Source organism: Taudactylus pleione, unplaced genomic scaffold (genome assembly GCF_031769625.1).
Source record: "Taudactylus pleione unplaced genomic scaffold, aTauple2 ptg000169l, whole genome shotgun sequence".
NCBI lineage: Eukaryota > Metazoa > Chordata > Amphibia > Anura > Myobatrachidae > Taudactylus > Taudactylus pleione.
The window spans coordinates 1,736,550-1,758,816 of NW_028284571.1; the positions used below are offsets into that span (position 1 = coordinate 1,736,550).

At 44.5% G+C, this 22,267-nt stretch overlaps 1 protein-coding gene across 1 annotated transcript in view; it reads left to right on the forward strand.

Moving 5' to 3' along the window:
* Positions 1-21,440, forward strand: part of OCIAD1 (OCIA domain containing 1) — a 35,587-nt gene extending 14,147 nt beyond the window's left edge. Inside the window, exons 4-8 of the mRNA XM_088475253.1 lie at positions 11,383-11,430; positions 15,262-15,379; positions 18,315-18,478; positions 19,310-19,465; positions 21,300-21,440. Coding sequence (XP_088331379.1) covers positions 11,383-11,430; positions 15,262-15,379; positions 18,315-18,478; positions 19,310-19,465; positions 21,300-21,337 — 524 coding nt within the window. The 3' untranslated portion in view covers positions 21,338-21,440. The remainder of the gene's footprint in view (positions 1-11,382; positions 11,431-15,261; positions 15,380-18,314; positions 18,479-19,309; positions 19,466-21,299) is intronic.
* The last annotated feature ends 827 nt before the right edge of the window (positions 21,441-22,267 follow it).

The following is a 22,267-nucleotide window of genomic DNA, read 5'->3' on the forward strand; positions in this document are numbered from 1 at the left end:
CTAATCAGCGCGGGCTGTCTCTCTCTATACGCGGCAAGCGGCTGTGTTAAACAGCGTGGCTGCCGCCGTGTTTAACTAATACATGCCTGCATCTCTCCCTTATTCAGGAAGTGTGCAGCAGAGCTACAGAGGCTGGATTCTCTTGCTCCCCAACCTGGCTGCAGTGTGCAGATACAAATTAGGCACAGAAGGCTCTGGTACAGAGGCTGTGCATAATACACTGGGGGTGCAGGGAATCTGATCTGTGGGAAGGGAGTCGGGTGTATCTCCTCCTCTGTGTCCCAAGCCAGCCTTCTGTTTTTCTTTACTTCTGTATATAATCTGTCCCTCTGTGTGTGGTGACTGTGTGTATCCATGTCAAACAGAACAAAAGCTGCTCAAAAGATGTTTGTCTGTTCTAGGTGTAACAACAAACTATCTAAGCCGCATGCCACTGGGTCCACGTTATGTGATCCTTGTATAGCAATTGATCCACCTATGGCTATTACTGCCTCACCTGCGCCTACATGGGCCGCTGACATGGTAGGAGTAATGATGGATTTAACGTCTGAGTTAGTTGAGGCACGGAAGTCTCAGCCTCCCTGGGTTGCTGGGCTAACCAAGTCTCTAGACACCCTGGTACAGGTAATGGGTACAGCTGTGTCCGCACCCTCCACTCCCTTACAGGGACCGACACAAAAGCGTCCTTTATCGACTGTTCTCCAGTCAGAAGAGTCTGACGAGGAATTCCTCGCTACGGAGGATACTGAGGAAGGGGAATTGGAGGAAGCGTTACAGGACGAGACCCCTCTAGAGTTAGAGTCCACCTCTCCCGGGGTGGAATCTCTAATTTTGGCAGTCAGAGAAATCCTTAACTTACCTGAGGATGTAATTCCTGCATCCCAGGAGTGTGAATTATTTAGTGAAAGCTCAGCGGTTTTTCCGTTCTCACTGCATCTTCAACAGCAGCAAATCAGTGGCCTGGAAACAACGGAATAAACGGTTCCAATTTGCACGCCGTTTTCAGTCTAGCTACACTTTTCCATCATCCATGAGGGAAAAGTGGGAAACACCCTCTCCAGTAGATATGTCTGTCTTCCGTCTCTCTAAGAAAACAGCACTCCCAGTACTGGGAGCTACAGTACTAAAGGATCCTTCGGATCGTAAATCGGAGACAACGCTAAGATCTATTTATACCGCAGCGGGTGCCTAACTTAGGCCCACCCTTGTTACTGCTTGGGGAACACATCCGTGAGTCTGCAGTTTACCTGGGAGAAGCGTCAAAAGATATCAGTCAGCTTAGTGCTCGCATATCTGCTTCTGGTATTTCGGGCCGCAGAGCCCTCTGGTTACGCGCCTGGCATGCGGACGCAGAATCCAAGCGTGCGGTGGAGGGTTTACCATTCAATGGCGACATGCTGTTTGGCCCGGAATTAGACAAATGGCTATTCCAGGCCACGGGGGGTAAGTCTTCCTTTCTCCCATTAACTGCACTGGCTCCCAGAAGAGCTTACGCTGGACCTTCGTTTCGCTCGCCAAATTCCTTTCATGGTAGAGCCAGTGGTGCTCCCTCACAAGCAAGAGGCGGCAGAGGTAGAGGTCGCCCACACGGTTGCACGTAGAAAGGAGCCTAAACCAACTGAGAAATAGGTGGCATGACGGTATTCAGTCCCACCTGGGACCACCTACAGTGGGAGCCCGCCTGCAAGGATTTCAACAGGTTTGGAACCAGACCTCTCCAGAACCGTGGATCTTCAGACTAATTTCCCTGGGGTACCGTTTAGACTTCGAGGTCCCCCCTCCACCTCGGTTCTTTACTACAAATCTGCCAATACCTGCAGACAAGACCATGGTTCTACGGGAGGCTATCCGGGCTCTAGTAATATCATCTGTGCTAGTTCCAGTTCCAGAACATCAACGAGGTATGGGGTTTTACTCAGATCTATTTGTAGTACCCAAACAGGATGGATCGGTGAGGCCCATCTTGAACCTCAAGTCATTGAATCGGTATCTGAAGATGTATCGGTTCAAAATGGAGTCTCTGCTGTCCGTTATTGCGAGCTTGGAACCAGGAGAGTTTCTATTATCCATGGATATCAAGGATGCCTATCTCCATGTTCCCATCTGGGAACCACACCAAGCCTTTCTGCGTTTTGCCATATTGAAAGATCATTATCAGTTTCGGGCATTGCTGTTCGGGTTATCCTCAGCTCCCCATATATTCACCAAACTCATGTCAGTCATGATTGCTCTCCTTCGGTCATAGGGAGTGAACATAGTCCCTTATTTGGACGACCTGTTACTCAAGGCACAATCGGTATCTCTTCTAACAAGTCATGCTTTACTGCCATATCAGACTCTAATCCAACACGGTTGGATAATCAACTTCAAGAAATCAAATCTCAATCCCTCCCAGAAGCTCCTGCTTTTGGGTATGATCTTAGATATGGCATCACAGAGGATCTTTCTTCCAATAGACACAGCCCGGGATATCCCGTTGTTAGTTTGGCTGCGTCTCCTGTGGAAAATGGTAGCTGCTTTCGAGGCACTACAGTTCGGGCTCTTCCACTCAAGGGTGTTTCAGCTGGACCTACTATCATCTCATCTGCTTCTACATCGACAGATCCGTCTGAGCCCAGTTACCAGAGTGGTCCTTCTCTGGACACAATCCAACAATCTTTTAGCGGGCCGAATATTCGGAGTGTGGGACTGGATCATCGTAACAACGGATGCCAGCCTTCGAGGATGGGGAGCAGTAGTCCTTGATTATCACTTTCAGGGTCGATGGTCCCTTCTAGAACAAAAGTGGCCAATAAATGTGTTGGAACTCAGAGCGATTACATTGGTCTGATAGAAGCAACAGAGTTTCTAAGGACTCGTCTGGTAAGGGTTCAGTCCGACAACGCGATGACCGTCGCGTACATCAACCGCCAAGGAGGGACTCTGAGTCGCATGGCCATGCGAGAAGTAACTTAGATCCTCCAGTGGGCCGAGAGCCAGTCAGTAATCCTGTCAGCGGTATTCATTCCTGGTGTGGACAACTGGGAAGCGGATTACCTAAGCCGCCAGGATATCCATCCCGGGGAATGGAAGCTTCATCCAGACGTATTCAATGCGCTGATATGTCGATGGGGATGTCCTCAGGTGGACCTCATGGCATCACGATTGAATCGTCAGCTCCCGGTATACGTGTCAAGAACTCGAGATCCGCAGGCAGAGGCAGTAGATGCTCTGACAGTTCCGTGGATCTACGACTTCGTTTACCTTTTTCCTCCGATTCCACTTCTTCCTCGACTGCTAAAAAGTCTAAAACACGAATCAGTCTGTCATTCTCGTGGCTCCGAACTGGGCTCGGAGAAGTTGGTTCTCGGACCTTCGGTCCCTATTGGCAGACGATCCATGGCCCTTTCTTCTGCGCCCGGATCTGATACAGCAGGGTCTTTTCATACACTTCAACCTAGCGCAACTGCGTTTAACGGGGTGGCTCTTGAACCCGATATCCTAAGCGCAGAGGAATCCCAGACTTTATTCCCACCATGCTACGCGCCAGGAAACCATTTTCGGCTGCGCATTATCATCGCATCTGGCGTTCTTATGTCTCATGGTGTTCCAGTCGGGATCTTCTCTCTAGGACTTTTCGGTTGTCCCGGTTTCTGTTTTTTTTTTCTTCAGACTGGTCTGGATTCTGGCCTTCGTCTTGGAACTTTAAAGGTGCAGGTTTCTGCCCTTTCCATTTTCTTTCAACGGAGATTGGCCCTCATTCCTGAGGTGCAGACGTTTCTTTAGGGGGTCTTGCGTGTGCAGCCTCCTTTTGTACCTCCGATAGTGCCCTGGGACTTGAATTTGGTGTTTGTTTCTTCAGTCGTCCATGTTTGAACCTTTGGAAGAGTACTTGTCTTGGAAGACGGTCCTCCTCCTGGCTCTAGCATTGGCTCGTAGAGTTTCAGAATTGAGTGCTCTGTCCTATAAGCCACCTTACCTTGTGTTTCATGCTGATAGGGAGGAACTCCGGACGGTTTCCCAAGGTACTGTCAGTTTTTCATATTATTCAGCCTATTGTGGTACTGTCTTTGGTGGAGGACTCTGGTGGTTCTTCTACCATGGATGTGGTTAGAGCTCTCCACATCTATGTTGACAGGACTGCTTCCCTCCGTAATTCTGAGTCGTTTTTTTGTCCTCTATGATGCGGTTCGGAGGGGTTGGCCAGTGTCTAAGCAGACTTTGGCACGTTTGATCCGGCTGACTATTCAGCAGGCTTATGTTCGTGCTGACCGCCGGCCTCCTTCGTCCATTTCGGCTCATTCCACACGTTCTTTGGGTGCGAAATGGGCGGCCTGTAGGGGAGCCTCCACGTCTCAATTGTGCCGTGCTGCTACTTGGTCTTCAGTTCACACGTTTGTCAAGTTTTACAAATTTGATACGTTGGCTATTTCGGCATCCCATTTTGGCCGCTTAGTTCTGCAGGTGCCGCAGAGCGCTCCAGCCCATGGGGAAAACTTTGGGACGTCCCCAGCGTAAGCACCTCCAGTGTCCCCTAGTGGATGAAAGAGAAAATGGGATTTTGGTACCTACCGGTAAATCCTTTTCTCTGATTCCACAGGGGACACTGGACGCCCACCTCAGCGCTCTTCGCCTGCCTGTTCGGTTAGTTCCGTATGTTGTATGTTTTGATTATTGTGTGTTCTTCTCTCCCTTTCACTCCGCTTGTTCTCCATCTCCTCTCGGTCTTCATTTTCTAAACTGAGGGCTGATGGGGCATAGAGGGGGAGGAGCTTCACACTTCTAAATTATTTAAAGTGCCGGCTCCAGGTATCCACGCCTCTATACCCCAGCGTAAGCACCTCCAGTGTCCCCTGTGGAATCAGAGAAAAGGATTTACCGGTAGGTACCAAAATCCCATTTTTACATGTTGTCATTATGGGGTATTGTGTGTGTGTGTGTGTGTGTGTGTGTGTGTGTGTGTGTGTGTGTGTGTGTGTGTGTGTGTAGAATTTTGAGGACAAAAATGAATTTATTCTATTTTGGAATAAGGCTGTAACATAACAAAATGTGGAAAGAGTGATGCGCTGTGAATACTTTCTGGATGCACTGTATCACAGTATTAAACTGTTACCCAGCAACCTACTGAAGGTGCAGACTCCTAGCTCCTGTAGTGGGGGTTACGTGTTTCATTGCATCCAACAATCTAGAAGTTATTGAATATGTATATGTGCAGATGGGATAGTGTATGGAATTCAGAGTTATTTGCATTGGGTCACTTGGCTTTCGTAATGAGTGGACATTGGAAATTATCCCTAAAGCTGGCCACACGCTAAATGACTCGCAAAAGATGCATTGTCATCGATTTGGACAGACAATATCTTGCTAAACTGTGCAGTGTGACTAATGACCTATCGTGCATCCTTAATGATTTCCCGCGCATCGTTAAGGAGATTGCCAGATCTTACCTGCAGTAGGTAAGATATGACAAACGACGCGGGACCGCTCATTGGATCGTTATCGCTTGTGGAAACTGGGCAACTTGCATGAATTTGAATGATTCATCGTTCCGATGCATCCAAATAGTGCAGTAAATCATCTAGTATGTGGCCAACTTAAGACTATGGGCCAAAAAGGTTTTATCACAGGGCAGGTACACAAAATATAAAGTAATGACCATAAATCTGGACACCATAAAAAGGCACCATGGATACTGGGGTACTATGCCATGTTGCACCCGCTATCGCTGATGATGTGCGCACAGTACCTGTTGCAGCATCAGCTTTCTGATGGGGAATGGGCACTTCACATCATTAGGCCCTACCCATGCACCCGCGAATCGCAGCATTATGTCAGCGACTGGGCATCCATAGTCAGCAGCCACGGTCGGGTCCAACGGGGAGTGTGTTGTGTAAGTGATGCAGCCGGCTAGGGAGAGTCCAGAGTGGCCAGGTTCCTGACCATATTTGCGGCAGTGTGGGGGCCCCTGGGCGACCACCCTGTCCTATAATCCGGCCCAGTCTGGACCAGACAAAGGCATGCCTGTGACAGCATGCGGCCAATCAGATTAGCTGCCATGCACTTGGTTGCGGAACTCTGTCTTGATGATGTGATCATTATATTGGAAGATCGCAACTACAGTATGTGCTTTTCTGCTCACTGCTCTAGTTGTTTTCCGACAGGCAGACAGCCACAACTTCTAGTCCAGGTAAGTATATTGTTTTAATGGATCGTTGCTGCTGACAGGGCCCGGGATTGTCTGTGTCCTCACTACATCACCGGGGCCTTATCGTCTGACGCCGGGGATCGGCAGCAGACTCTTCTGCTGCCACAAGGCCAGCGTACTCGGCTGGTTAACGCAGCTCAGGGGAGGCAGGCACACCTCCCCCGACTCAGACACAGTCCCTGTGAAGGGTTTTGCGCGTCTGGGTTGTTCCGCCTACCCTCCACGTGTATATAAGATGCTCGCGGTCCATGCTCTGTGCCCTGTAGCTGTTGGTCTCAGGAGGGTTTGGGTCAGTCTCCCTGCATACCTCTCCCCTGGTTAAGGTATATAGTGCTCGATATCCAATTATTTATTTGTGTTTGCAGTTTATTTAGAGTAGACTGTAATTATATTACATACACGTTGTATGTGACTGTTTGCTAGATGCTGTATTGTCTTTTATATCTGTCTGTCAATTATAACTATCACTGTTTTTTTTTTTCTCTCCATCCTCTTGGATTTTTCTCTGAGTACTTCACATTCGTTTAGATTTTGTGAAGGCTGTCACATAACCTTTACTGAACATGTCAAAAGATAAAGGGATACAGGAGTGGGAGCCCCCTGTGCTGGTTTCATGTAAATCATGTATGGCTTATTTGTCCCCTCAGGACAGTAAGGATGGTTTCTGTGTCGTCGGTCATAAAGAGCCACCTAACCAGTCCAGTTTTCCTGTTCCTGGACCAGAGCATTCTTGGGTAGCCTCTTTGTCCCAGGTAATGAAGCAGTTTGTGGGTCGTATGGCTGCTTACACTGTGCCTCCTTGGATGAGGTGTACACAGCAGGCTATGTTTGCACCTCCTATGCATTTTTCCTGGAAGGATGTTGATGGCCATTCTAGTTAGAGTATGGCACCATCTAATGTTGAAAGCAGACCGGTTGTTTACTAAGGCACCTAAGCGCAAGTTAGCTTTTTATTAGTCTGCTCAACATATGGCATATGGATTCAGATGCATCATCAGGGGATTCAGATAATGCGCAAAGTTCCTCTCCAGGGTCTAGTTCGGGGGAGGAGGACCTATCCGTCTACAGTGGATGTTGCTTCTTTGGTGAAGGCAGTTAAATCAATCCTAGACATTCAGGATGATGAAGCAGCTCATAGTAAGATGGCTCCAGTATTTAATCAACACCAGAAGGGTCAAAATGGAGTTTCCTGTATCTGAACAGCTCACTGAGCTTATGGATGAGGCATGGGGTAACCCTGACAAACATTTTTATGTGAATAAGAGAATAACATTGTTGTATCCTATCCCGGCTTCTGTATGTACTAAGCGGGAGGTACCTCCTCCTGTGGATGCTCTTGTGACGCATTTAATCAGAAATGCTACATTGTCTATTCCGTCTGCATCTTCCCTGAAGGATTCCACAGATAAAAAGATTGAAGCATGTCTTAGACCGATCTTATTCATGTACCCAAGTTTCGTATGGAAACTCTCCGATCAATTATTTTGGCAATGGAGCCGGGGGATTACATGGTTTCCCTGGACACAGGATGCGTATCTGCATGTTCCTATTATATCATCCCACCAGCAATTTTTTAGGGTTTGCTGTCCTTCAGCAACATTACCAATTTCAGGCTCTACCCTTTGGCCTATCTACGGCTCCCCGGGTATTTACCAAAATTATGGCAGTCATGACGGCCTATCTCAGACGTCTAGTAGTCAGAATTCTGCCATACCTGGACGACCTTCTGATAATGGCACAGACTCCGGTTGTTTTACAAAACCATCTTCAACTGACCATAGCTTCCTTACAAAGGCACGGCTGGATCATCAATTGGAAGAAATCATCACTTCCTTCTAGACAGCAGATGGTACATCTGGGAGCTCTTCTGGTTTCTCGGGCACAAACGGTGTTTTTGCCAGAGGACAAGATTGTGGCCCTATCATTGTGAATACACAAGCTGCTACGCAAGCGAAAGGTATTCATTCTGTTAGCAATGCAGGTCCTGGGATTAATGGCATCCACCTTCTACATGGTGGGGTATGCTCCGTTCCATTCCAGGCCTCTGCAAAGATTGATTCTCTCCAAGTGGAACAGACAGTATCATCGAATAAAGTCCCAGGGGATCCTTCTTACTCCAGAGGTTTGTCACTCCCTCATGTGGCTGAAAAAGGATCATCTGAACAAATGGCGCCCATTCTGAATTCCAAATTGGGTGCTTCTCACCACAGATCCTCTCTTTGTGGATGGGGGGCAGTGACTGTCCATCTTCCCTGAAAGGTGTGATGACTAATCAGGAAAGTTATCTTCAGTACCAATAAACATTCTGTAACTGCGAGCAGTATGCAAAGCACTTGACATGGCACAGGACCTGCTACAGGGCTAGCCGGTCCAGATCCAATGCGACAACAATGGCCTACCTCAATCATCAGGGAGGCACAAGAAGTTACACAGCCATGAAAGAAGTGGCAAGGGTTCTGATTTGGGCAGAACGTCGTCTTCCGGCCATCTTGACAAAATTCATACCGGGAGTACTCAATTGGGAAGCAGACTTCCTAAGTGTTCTCACCATTTGGGAGTGTTTCAGCTACGGTAAACAAATGGGGTCTACCAGATATAGATTTCATGGCGTCACGTCCCAACCACAAGGTCCCCAGATACGGGTGCAGAGACCCTCAGCAACCTTCGTGGATGCACTGGCAGTAAGATGGGACTTCAAGCTGGCGTATCTCTTTCCTATGATCTTCCTCCTCCCAAGAGTTCTCAGAAAATTCAAGCAGGAAGGCGGAACAGTAATTCTACTGGCTTTGAATCTACCATCCTAGAAGCAAATGGTTTCCAGTTCTGTAATTCAAACGATGCTTAGGGCACAGAAGCCTGCCTCTGCCCACATCTATTACAGGGTTTAGCATTCTTTTGGTTAGTGGTGTGCCCACAGAAAGTATGATCCTAAGGTCTTCAGGATTTCCAGAGTACTGGCTTTTCTCGACGCGGGTTTAGATCGTGCTGAGCCACAACTGTGGTGCCGGCACACGTGGACGCTAACTATGGACCACTCTCCACTTCATTATCCACGCCGCTGCAGGTTACCAAGAGACTGGAACTGTTTGCACTCTACGATGTCCTCATTTCACTCTGCTGCATCAGGCCGTCCTCCGCTACAGTGTCCCGGCTAATGTAAAAGTACAGCGTGGTCCACGGGCTGCCAGTGATCATATACTGACAGAGCCCGGGTTTATTGTATGCTGACATATGAGATTTGAAATTTGTTCAGTTACCTGAGGGGACATTATACTTTGTTCCGATTCCTCTGGTTGGCTTTACTGACCTAATTGTTATACCGTGAAGAGGTATAATTAACAATACCTACTAACAAATAGAGAACTGGTGCATACCCTCTGTTGGAAGGATTCTCCGGTTATTTAATATAACAATATATTGCAACAGTATCAGCTTTTTAGATACAATCAGCTCCAATCGGATTGGCTACTGGCAATAGTAACCTTTTTTTATTTTCATCTATGGTTACTAGCCTGCATAAAAAAAATATACATTTTTCAACAATACCGAATGATCAACTTTTTTTATATATATATATTATATATATATATATATATATATATATATATAATATGTGATGTATTTGTTTGTCATCATTTGGCCTGACATATTGTGTTTGTGTATATATTATGTTTTTTATTGAATAAATATACAAGATTAGACTTGTGTGATATCAATGTCCCAATTTAAGTGTTACAGCGCAGTATATATCTGGTTTTCGTTTTTGCAAGTGAGGTTGACAACACCTCTTGTTTTTATTGCTGTATTAACACTAGATCCTCCTGCTTAGCTAGCGCTGTTTATTCCTTCTATATACAGGTTTCTGCACTGTCAGTCTGGTTACAGAGGAAGATTGCCTCTTTACCAGATGTTAGAATTTTTTTCCAAGGAGTTCTGCGAGTTCAGCCTCCTTTTGTTCCACCAGTAGCACAGTGGGATTTGTCTTCGGTTCTTAAGGGGCAACAAGCTCCTCAATTTGTTTCTCTAGACTCTGTAGATTGGAAGTGGTTGACAGTGAAGACACTTTTTTTTTTTTTCTTCTCGCTATCTATTCTGCTTGCAGAGTCTCTGATTTGGCAGCGCTTTCTTGTCGTTTTCCATTTTTGATTTTTCACCAGGATAAAGCTGTTCTTCATACAAAGGAGGGTTACATTCCTAAGGTAGTGCCCCGTTTTCATGTAGATAAAGAAATTGTAGTACCACCTTTCAGGCTCCAGATCTTTCTGCAGGTGAAGCCTCCCTGGATGTAGTTCGTGCTCTTCGTATCTATGTGGAGCGCACAAACCCTGTTAGAAAATCAGATACCCTTTTTGTATTATATGGTTTTCACAAACGAGGATGGCCAACTAATAAGCAGACTCTGGCAAGATGGCTACGCATGGCTATCTCTCAGGTGTACACACAGGCTGATCTCCCTGTCCCAAGCAAAGTGACACCACATTCTACTCTGTAGGGCCATCGTGGGCATTTATTCGTGGTGCCTCTGCTGAACAATTGTGCAAGGCAGCCACGTGGTCTTCTGTCCACACTTTTCTGCCTTTGATACTTTTGCCTTTCAGGATGCTTCCTTTGGGTTACTAGTTCTCCTTTCTGCTAAGGAGCGCCCCCCACCCTAGGAGAACTGCTTTAGGACATCCTCATGGTATCCCTGTGGATCTCTATGGACCCTGAAGAAGAAAATTAGAGTTATGGTAGACTTACCTAGATAACTCCATTTCTTCGAGGTCCACAGGGCACCCACCCTGATGCACCTGGCTGCATGGGTAATTATTTTTTCTTTCGGTCACCGATTCCCTCATTTTGTGTAAGAGTGTTTCTGGTGTACAACTGGTCTTCCTTTTCCTCTTTCCTTCTTCTGCCTTGAGGCTTGTTAACTAATCTGAAGTCCTATGGCTAGGGGTGGGGTATATATGGAGGAGGATCTCGAGGCATCCTGGGAGCTGAAGCTTTAACTGTTTGGTGCCTGGTCTCCAACCATAATATTGCCCATGGTGTCCCTGTGGACCCTATGGACCTCAAAGAAAAGGAGTTATTCAGGTAAGTCTACCATAACTCTAATTTTTATATAACTACACAAATCATGTTGATAAAGTACTAATAGTTCTATCACTGCAGCACTGTCTGATGCTAACTTTTAACCTATTTGTTTGAATTTACAGGAATCCTTACAGCATCTTCAAGATTTGGAGCACGCTCAAAAATTGCAGGTAAGTATCTCCAGCTTTGTGGTAAAGTGGATTTGCTCAAATTTCATGTAGAATATATCAGTAGCACTGTGGTGCAATCTGGCTGCCCTCATTGGAACGCATAGTAGCTGACTTAGGCCCGAATTCAGTTAGCAGTCATAACCCATTTACGGGTGTAAATGTGACTTTTTACGGGCAATGCGAATTTGAATTCATTTGTAAAGGGTGTTAGTTCTCCATAGGAGTTAACGACGTGTCTTTAATGATTAATTAGGTACTTAGTAGTTTTTAATTAGCTGAATTTGGCCAATAATGTTATTGCTATGGGAAATCTCTCCACTTCTAAAAACTTTCACTTCAGTAAATAAACCCCTAAGTGTCAGTCTGGAAAGCAGGTCTGGACACTGGCCTTCTGGCCCCTACACTGGCATCCAGGCACACTGGGCTCTTTTTTTGTTTCCACAGTAGTCCCATTTGGACTGTCTCTACATGCAGCCTGACTGGTTTGCCTCAGTCCTCATTGGACTGATTCCACTTGGCAGCCATTAGGTGTTTCTCCTTGTGTGGGCTGGTCTATATCTATTTTAAAATTGTGTTGGCTAAGTTTTAAGTAGATGTTCTTGACCAAATTCAATCATAAACAAAATTACCATTTCGAAACCGTTTTTGGAAAAAAAAAAATTCTTGTTAAGTGGTTAATACACTTCAGAAACTTTCCGATGCCTGCATAGTGCAGGCTATTACATTTACCCCATAGTGTGCAAAGGTGTCTTGTAGCCAGTAGGATGAACCTGAATAACTTATACAGTTTCTGTTTATTTATAATTGACTTTTTAATTTAATTAATATTTGATTAGATTCTTGAAGACCTGCTTTCATGTATTTTAATTGTTTTTGTGAGGTCACTGTAATCAAAGAGCGGGGGAATCAATAAAAATTTTGGGGCTTTGAAGTAAAATAAAACAAATAATTGTAGGGGGCATGCCTTGGACCGGCATGGCGTAGGACACGTGTAACAGTGTTCTCAAGCCTTAACATCGTGTACTGTGTTCAGTGCTGGTCTGCGGTGTCACTGTTTGGCTGATACGACTTGCTGAGGTTCTCCTGTGCCATGTGGTGTCTTCTGTGTTCCTCCAGTCCTTTCCGCTGCAGTATTGGTGTGGCAAGGTCTTGTCCGCTCTTCTCTGCTTTCCAACGTGGGCCTGTCCTCTCCTGCCATGGGTCTGGCTGCTTGCTGCTCCTGGCATTTCAGTGGGAGGTGTCTGTGTTGTGGTGGTGGCGGCTGGACCTCCTCCTCTCTGCCTGTATCCGGGTCCTAGCTGCGCTGGTCGGTGGTGTTCCTGGCCTGGTGGCCATCTTGCCAGTGTGTTTCCTTTTGGCTCCCATTCACTGAGTGACTTATACATACCTGATCTTCCAGTTGCTGGTTTCTACACCTACTCTTCTCCCTCTCCTGCTGCAAGGGATATCTGGGCTCCTGGAGTTAGCCTGCTGCAGTGCAGTGCCTTCTACTCAGTCGGGAAGAATTTTACTGGATACCATTTTGTACTACACAACCCACTTGTTTGTTTTGGGTGCCGGTGATGTCATTGATAATACGCTTTTTGAGCTGAACGACTCTTCTTTCTGCTGTTACAATGAGTACAAAATCCCAGGCTTCAGCTATGCAGGTAAATGTTTGCTAGATCTTCCCCATCACTGGATGCTAGTCCACCCTATGCAGATTCTCAATCCTACGTTACAGGTCCTTTGTCTGATACTCCTGTCCTTCTAATGGAACGATTATGATGAGCTATTACGGTTTCTGAAAAAGCGAGTCACGGCTTGGTCCACGTTAACTTATTTTTTGCATATTCTGCTGCATTAAAGACAAGGAACTGTGTCAGTGAGCCAGAAAATCGCATGTCTACGTTGAAAAATAATTCCTCTCCAGTTCCTGAGTGCATGGCTTCTCTGGAAACTCAAATGGTGGCCTGTCAGCAGAAGTTGGTGGATGTTGAGGGACGTCACCATTGTAATAACATTTGTTTGGTCGGATTGCCGGAGAAGGTGGAGGGTTCAGATCCAGAAAGATTTCTGGAATCCTGATTGACTTCTACGTTTGTTCAAGACTAATTCACTCCTCTGAGAACCTTTATTGCAAAACTCTTGCACCATAAGGGCTTTCTTACCCCTTGCTCGGGATAATGGTTCTCTGGAATACAATGGGCAGCGGGCTGCTGTTTTTCAAGACTTTTCTGCTGAGGTTCAAAATTATTGAGCCAAATTTTATTTAATTCTCTGCTCGCCTGCGAGTTGTTTTGGTAGGGCGCTCTCACTTTGTCGATTCTCCTAAAGATGCTGTCACCTAGCTTTGTCTTCAGACACCTCGTCGTGGTGGTTCTCCTGGCTGGATCTGTATTGTCTAAGTATTCTGTGCTACCTTTTATGGAGTGATTTTTCATGTCTCTCCTTTACTACTGTTATTGTCCAGGACTTTTCCTGCTGTATTCTATTATTCTGATTGCTGTGGCCCTTTATGGGCTATATCATCTGTTTATCTAATGTCTCACTGTGTGTTGATGGTTTTATTCTGTCACGGCTGAGTCTGTTATTGTTCTTGTTTATCTGTGCAAATGGCGATCACGGGTGCTCCTGGGCTGGCTGCATGTTCTTAGGGCATACTACTGTGGATGTCCCCCCTCTCTATTATTTACAGTTAGCGAGTTAAGAGGGTTTGTTTCTAGTTTAGGAGTAACTATTTGGGTTGGTATGCGGGGTGGGGGGTTTGGGAAAGTGTTATATTGTGTATTTAATTTACAATTTCTTTTGTATGGCAATTTATCATACTTGCTCTTCAAACAGCATTGTCATACAGATAGGGCTCAATTCAATTCAGCGCAGATTGAATAGCGCTGGGAATTAGCTACCGGAGTTATTCAATTCAGCGCGCTGCTAAGCTCGACTAAGGATTTATTTTCTCATTCCTCCTGGGATGCGAGCAGAAATCCAACAAAAGTCTAGGCACTATGCTGTTTTCTGCCCTTAGCGCGGCGGAAACAGCATCACGCTGGTAAGGTTAGTCGGAGAATGCCCATTCTCGCGACTAAACACCCTGTTTAAGGCGTGAGCGGCCGGAGAACGGGCATTCCCTGACCTAACAGCGCGCAGAATTTAATAGCTCCGGGAGAGAGACGAGCATGTATTGGTTCTCCTCACTCAGACCAAGCCCCAATTGACATTTTCTGTTTCCAGATTGCTCACATGAATGATCACATTTTAAGGCTCTGCCCGTTTGGTGATTAGGCCTGTTAGGACGATCGTCCATTGATGGCGCACACTGGTAAATAGCCACCTGCCAACCGGATCTAAGATCCTAGCCAAAAGTAGCCTGATTGAGTGAGTGTTTATCTTGGCTACACACAAGGAGATATTTGAATGATTTTGTGATATCAGTAATTGTGGTCATCATTTAGGGGATGTTATCTTCTGTAAAGACCATAATAAGCAAAACTAACCTAAAATTGAATGTATTTTCCTTGAATGTATAGTCCCTAATTAAGGACATGGATACGTAGAAGGGGGGAATTGTAAATCCTGAAATGACAGGTATTGGTGAAATAAAATTGACTGAACCTATATTGTGTACTGCAATATAAGTGAATTTGAAGAAAGCTATTTTCCTGAGCAATATAAAGTAGTAATCCAATTGGGAAGTAATGTAGAATGAATAATCCTTTTATGTAGCTTGTGGAAACGATGGATATCAAATGTGCATTTTTTTTTTTTGTTAATGCTTTTAACTACAGTTAGCTGTTGTATCTACATATTTGCTTATGATTTTTTTCCCCTTGTATGTTTGTGTGTGTGCAGTTGCCGGGGTTTTTGGATACATAGCTGGAAATATTTCATCCATGAAAGCTTGTAGAGAAAAACTAATGAAAATTCGGAGTTATCCTCTGGATGAGCAGGGAGAGAAACGTCCCACACAGTAAGATAATCTGTGTATCTGCACTTACGTATTGTATTATGTATGTGATGTAGAATGGATAAAATGATGTTCTGTAATGTAGATTTGGACAGAAACATGAAAATAAGTAGTAGCATAGTTAAGTCCTCTCTTTACTGAGGAGATGAATTGTGCTATCCAGAGGCCTTTCAAATAATTGCTCTATCCTGTCCTGCCTCTGCCTCCACTGTGGCACAAGTGGATTTTATGGAGTCACTATTCATTGTTTTCTCAACAGAAAACTGCTGTAGGTTCACAGTTCGCATTGTTTTATTGGGGTCTCAAAGCTCCAAACTGTTGAATGATTTCCAAACACAACACTTACATTTTCATGCATGAAATTACAGTACGTTATGCATTGTTACATTTGGCTTTCCATTGCAGCTATGCTGAATAGGAAACTTTCTTACTCCATTACAAACAGCTGAAGCCACATTTTGCATCTTTTGGACAGCGTTTATGATATTTGATCCAGCTCAAAGATATGACATTGCAGTGAGTTAAGCTGCTGTGGCATCACTGGCTCAGTCTGTTTGTAGGAATCCTTTCAATCCATAGTGCATTTCTATAGAGTAAAGCTGTGTACACACTGACCGATACCCGATACAGGCAATAGATGAGATGTCTGTGAGCGACTTAATTCACAGACATATTGCCTCTATCTTACAAATACATCGGCACGTCAGACTATCTGTACGGGTGATCCACCGACCACCCATGCACTAGCGGTCGTGATGTTAGCGCAGACCCATTGATTGGCAAGTGTGTATGCACTTCTCAGTCGTTAGGTCGCCAGGCCGGCCAATCGGCCAAGTGTCTACCCAGCTTAAGTTAGTAAGCCAGTACTGAGTCTTCTGGCTCAAATTTCCCAGCCAGTAGTGGTAACTGTCCCTAAATGTAAGAGACTGTCCCATGGCTTAAAGCACGGGTATTCAACATGTGGCCCTCCTGCTGCTGTGGAACTATACATACCAGCATGCCCTGCCACAGTTTTAGCATGCCCTAATAGCTAAACTATGGCAGGGCATGCTGGGCTGTCTAGTTCCACAGCAGCTGAACGGCTGCACGTTGAATATTTGTTTTGAAGATTTGTTTCTGTAAATGTCCCTATTGGTGAAATTTGACCAAGTGCACAATATGGTTTATGTTATTCTGTATTTAAGATGCAGTGTGTGTTTCCTTCCTATAATTATACTATTGGGTTTATATGTTGATACCAATCAAGGATGAATATTTGAAAAATGAAACAAAATGAAACATTTATGGTCTATTATCGCATTATTGCACTCTGCCTTCTACTACAGTCTTCTATTCCCATCACCCTTTCTCTCTCAGGTTTCCAACTTCTCCCCATTTCCTCCCTTCCCCTCCCCCTCCCTTTACTTTCAGCTCTTCTCTCCAATGCTAGTTCCTAGTTCTTCTCCTGCTCTCTGTCTGAAGTACTAGTACTTGTCCATACTACTGCCTACTACGAATGGTTACTTCTATAGTTACATTTTCCATAGGATCATTGGTTCCTATTACAAGCTCAAACACAAATGCACAGTACATACACCGCCTTGCACGAACTTAAAATAAAATTTGTCCCTGTTTTGTTATTTTTGTTTTAATGAAAAAGTTCTGTATCTCTTCAGATGGTTTAACGGGCTTGACAAATTTTTCTAAAATCTAGGAGCCAGGATGAAAGTGTAGGAGCCAGACCATCGTCCCCCCCCCAAAAAAAAAACAATTACAGGAGTGAGGAGCACAGCTGTGTGTTATGCCACTGTTATACACACTATACTAGTCCACAAAATGGTCACAGTTGAATGGATACAGTAAAACGGAGGCCCCCTCACTGCTCTGCACAAGCTCCCCTACTCCACCCTCCAGTAATAACGGACCACATTTCACATAAAACAAAGGTTTCCAGAAAGTACAACTAAACCACACACCCCTCATGGTCACACCACTATCCCTCTGAAGCTGCGTCCTCCCTCCAAAATCTAGTAGCCAGGCAGCAAAATCTGGTAGCCATGGCAACCTGGCCCCCGGGATTTGTCGAGCCCTGGCTTAAACAAAAGATGTAAATGCTGAGAGAAGGCTGCATACAAATTGAGCATTGTTTTTCTTGTTTTTATCCATCCGCGACACTTTTCTTCTCAGCAAGGTGCAGGATTGTTATCTGTTAGGATAGATATTCTTGATGATGCATATATTAGGTAGACGTTCTCTGCGGTGTCATGGAACAACCCTATACATTGTAAGCTTGCAAGCAGGGCCCTCTTACTTCTTTGTCTCTCTGTTACAGATGTGTCCTCATACACTATTGCCTCAGTCGCGTCTTTTTTTTGGCGCAACAAGTCCCGTGCGACTCAGCTCTTGCATCAAGCTTCTTTTTCGGACAAATGTGCGCCTTAGACGGACTCAGTTGCACACAGATATAAAAGTGTCACATGTCAAATTAATCAATTCAGTCTCGTGAAGAGGTTTTGTTGCATCGCGTAGCGTTTAAGACAAACATTTGGGTTAAAAAGGCACTTGGGCTCACTCGTGCCAGGCATCTTGTGCTGCATGGCCTATTGAGGCTAGGGGGTATATTTACTAAAGTGCAGGTTATTAAAAGTGGAGCTGTTGCCCATAACAACCAATCAGCTTCTAGCTTTTATCTTATAGAAGGTGCTAGATAAATGTTAAGTAGAATGTGATTGGTTGCTATGGGCAACATCTCCACTTCTAAAAACCCACATTTTAGTAAATATACCCCTAGGTGTATGAGGACACCCCTGTATTACCCAGTCTTGTTTTGTTACCAATTGTAAAGTGGAATGGAATATGCTAGCGCTATATAAGTAACTGTTAATAATCCTAATCACTGCAGCGTTCTCTCAATTTACAAAGACATTTTGCACTTACATTTTGTGTTGCTAAAATTTAGATTTTCGTCTGACTCCACATCACCAATCCAGAGTTTTACCCCACTGGATGCATCTCCAAACACTGAATACTCCAGCAACTTTGATTCTAGTGCTGCAGCTGTGCCATTCAGTTCATCTATGAGTGAATCCGCACCCTCTGGAATCATATATAACACAGAACAAGGTACTCTACTGGAGTGCAGGGATTTATTTTATATGCTTTTACTTTCATTATATTGAAATAATTTTTTGAAAATATTTATATTTTATTTTAGTCACTCACTACATACATTGAGAAGCCCAAAGCTTGAGCGCTGCACTGTGTAACACAAGTCTGACTGGACCATCATCAGGGGTTAAAGTGAGCCTGAACGAGGCAAAACTGCGTTCCGTCAGTTCCATTTGAAGACAGAACGAGTTCAGTCTCCTCCAGCCCACCTTACCCGGCCAGTCGTCCTGCGCCACAGGGAGGCTCCATTTGCCGGGCACCCGCTAAGATTTTGTTACTAGTGGGCCTGGCTCCTTTCCTACAGGCTTCTTTAGTTTCTGATCGCTTCAGAGACCAGCATTCTCAGTACTAGTGGGGGTCTGCCGAGCCAGGAGCTGCATCGGAAACTCAAGAGCCGCGGGTTGGCCACCCCTGTTCTAGAAGATAACTAGAATCTGGTTGCTATGGGTAACATCTACACTTCTAAAAACCTGCACTTTAGTAAATATACCCTTGAGACTCTCCGCTCTCTGTCAAAAGAATGGGTTAATGGTCGGGTGCCCAATCAGGAACGGTCTCGTGACACACATCTGTAATTCCTATTGCATGAAGAAAATTATTCGCACTCCTCTCAAGGGTATATTTACTAAAGTGCAGGTTTTTAGAAGTGTAGTTGATAAAAAAGGAAAACAGTCTTTATAAAACCAGTTTTAAATGTGTAATATACCAGAACGATCTTTTTGTCTATAGATATCTTAGATGATATTTTTATCTTACCTTTTTATAAATAGTTTAATGTTTGTGCAGAGCCTGAACCTGTTCCAGAGGAAAGATCTAAAATGAAAACTGTGACTTATGATGAGCTGAGAAGCAACAACAGGGACCCCTACCATACAACTGGCTCTCCTATACAGAGGACGCCTCAGAGGACACCGCCTGAAGACAAAGTGACTTGGAAGAAAGGTTCTGTGTTTCCACATCTCGCAAAATGTTCCTAATCTTGAGATAAGAGGCCGAATTCAATTAGAGGCGAAAAGTCGTGTTTGGAGAAAAGCGTTTAGTTATATACCAGTGTATCACACTATTCAATTCCCAAATGTTTTCGCAGGTACAAAAATTCCAGAAACAGGCAAAAAGTTTTCACCACCTCAGAGGCAGGAGAAAAGTGTGGGGTTCAGAATCCTTTAAACACCCCCCAATGACTAATTCGGTTAAAAAAAAAAAAAAGCTTAATTCCCCCTAAGAATATGTAATTTCTGGGGTGAAAATGTAAAAAGTGTTGGAAAATGGGTTTAAAGTACAGTGTCATGTATATTGGGGGGCTGTATGGATGGGACAGGGGTTTTTAGGTTTGCAGGTGGTGCAGAAGGTGTATTTTGAACAATTTTTAAAAATGCACTTTATAGACTCAAAAATATACTAGCACCCATTTTAATGTACCCCCAATTTATGTACAACTATTATTTTTTCCAAAAGAAATTGCTTCATATAATTTTTTAACACTTATGCAAATATGCATATAACAGCCATTTGACTCAATTTAAGAACCCAAAATACTATTATTAGGGCTATTAATACACTTCTATATTTATTTCCAAGGTCAGTTAGGCTTTTTAGGGGTTACAGACTAATTTCCCCAAAATATGCTGTACTTTTCGCTAGTTTCGCCATTTGCAAGTTTCGCACATATGCGTTTTCGTCTGTTTTGCAATTAAATAGGGTGAAAAGCGGGAGCGCACATTGAGTAAGTAGGCGAAACGTTCACTTCAAAACAGGCGAATGAGGCGATAAGATTGCAGAGGCGAATGCTTTACGCCGATCGCGACTTTTCGGCTCTAATTGAAATTGGCCCAAAGTTGGTGTTAATACTTATAGAATATGGAATTTTTTTAGGAACAGTTTAGCTGTTTAATCTTTAGCCGCTATCGGCGTGTCAGTTCCCATGCTTATGCTGGCCATACACCTGCCGTTTGCCCGTTTTTCGACGCATTGTATGCTGAATTGTGTATTTTTTTTAAGTAGGATGCGATCCGATGCGCGCTCCCGCAGCTCCTAAAACGGATCGTTTGATCAGATGTGCAGCCCATATGATCCATCGTATCATGTGCAGATCGTACCGTGTATTTTGTGTATGCGATGCATCGTGAGTCCATTCATGTCATTTCAATAACTTTTTCCTGATGAGCGCGGGAGGCACACGATCGATCATACTGTACATGCAAAGAGAAACAACAAATCCTGCCGCCGGGACTGCCAGGGAGCTCCGGGGAGTCGTAAGGTGAATCTTAGCTAATGCTGGTTGTACTAGTGTGTGGCCAGCATAAGTCTGCACAAAAAAACCTTTATTGTTCTGACCACCAGCCAATGTCCCGGTTCTGCCTCTCGCTGCTTCTACAGTTTGTCCCATTCTCATAAATAAACATAAAAAAAGGTGTCCCGCCGTAGCACCAATTAATTAACATTACTATCAGGTACTTCTCTCAGATGGAATGCTAATATATTCCTTGATCTTTTTAGTCCTTGTAGAGTGGTGTAGTACAATATATCACAACATGTAAAGAGAAAAAAAAAATCCTAGTTTAGATTGTCTTAAATAAATACAAAAAATGTTGTCACCCCCATAAGTTAGGTTTTACCCCTGTTCACAAATCAAATCGTAAACCCCCACAGATTGCATTTTCACTGACTAGAAAGTGTTAACACCAAGTCCACGTTCTCCTTAGTGTCTCCTCATTGATCGTACATGTGTGTGCTCCGTTATATGTGGCTTACAGTATTGTTCTATTTTCTGTTCCAGACAAGAAGAACAAATATGGTGATGTATGGGAAGAATGAAAATAGTGTTTTCTGTACAAAAATTTCTGTCCCCTTGTGAAAAACCAATCAAAGCCCAGCTGGTCCATATGTTGTTAGTTAATAAATCTGATTATAAAAATCATTCAGTTTTAATGTTGTCATATTTTTCTTGTTTTCTGTTAGTTGCTGCAACTATAAAATCCAGCAGTAAGCAGTATGGTGTTCTAGCATAATCTGGAAGTGATACACTGTTGAGAAATAGGAGAAAACAAGGTTGCAAAGTGTAATAATAAAAGGCATATTTCGAAATCTACAATATGTTTCTACAGTCTACTTCATGCCATAGGAGACACAGTCATTACACTGGGTATAGATTGGAGCAGGAGGAGTCTGGGCCCCCAGCAGCCCTGGCTCTGCCTCCCCTATGTCCCACCCCAGACAGGCCAGTTTTTTAGTTTGGTGCCTTGCAGAGTATTGCGCTACTGCACGATTTGTAGTGCTGTACTTTATCCTGAACCTCCGGACGGTGCTTCACAGCCAGTAGGTTCAGTCGGCCACGTTTGCCAACCAGGAACTGGCTTGAACTACCTCTCTCGGGACCACCATGGGTGCAGTCCTTCTCGCAGGTAATGTTGCAGTGGTCTAATAGACTGGCTACCCCAGGGCTTGTATCCTTACCGGGGCCCAGCTGCACCTTGTTGTACCATCTCATCAGTGTAGGGTTTAGCTCAGCTGTCTGCATTTTTCCAGGGGCAGACCCTCCAGGCTAGATAATGCTATGTCCCTGTCCGGTTATGATTCGGAATCTGAGTTCCTCCGCTCACAAGGACAATATGTCCAATGCTTCAGGGGCCAAGACCTCTTATTTCCCTGAGGCCTCCCACACAGGAAGTTTTGCAGAATTATTTTAGTCTGCTCAGCTAGAGGGCCTCTTAGCGGAGGCATGGGTGTTCCTTAAGGCGGATCAAG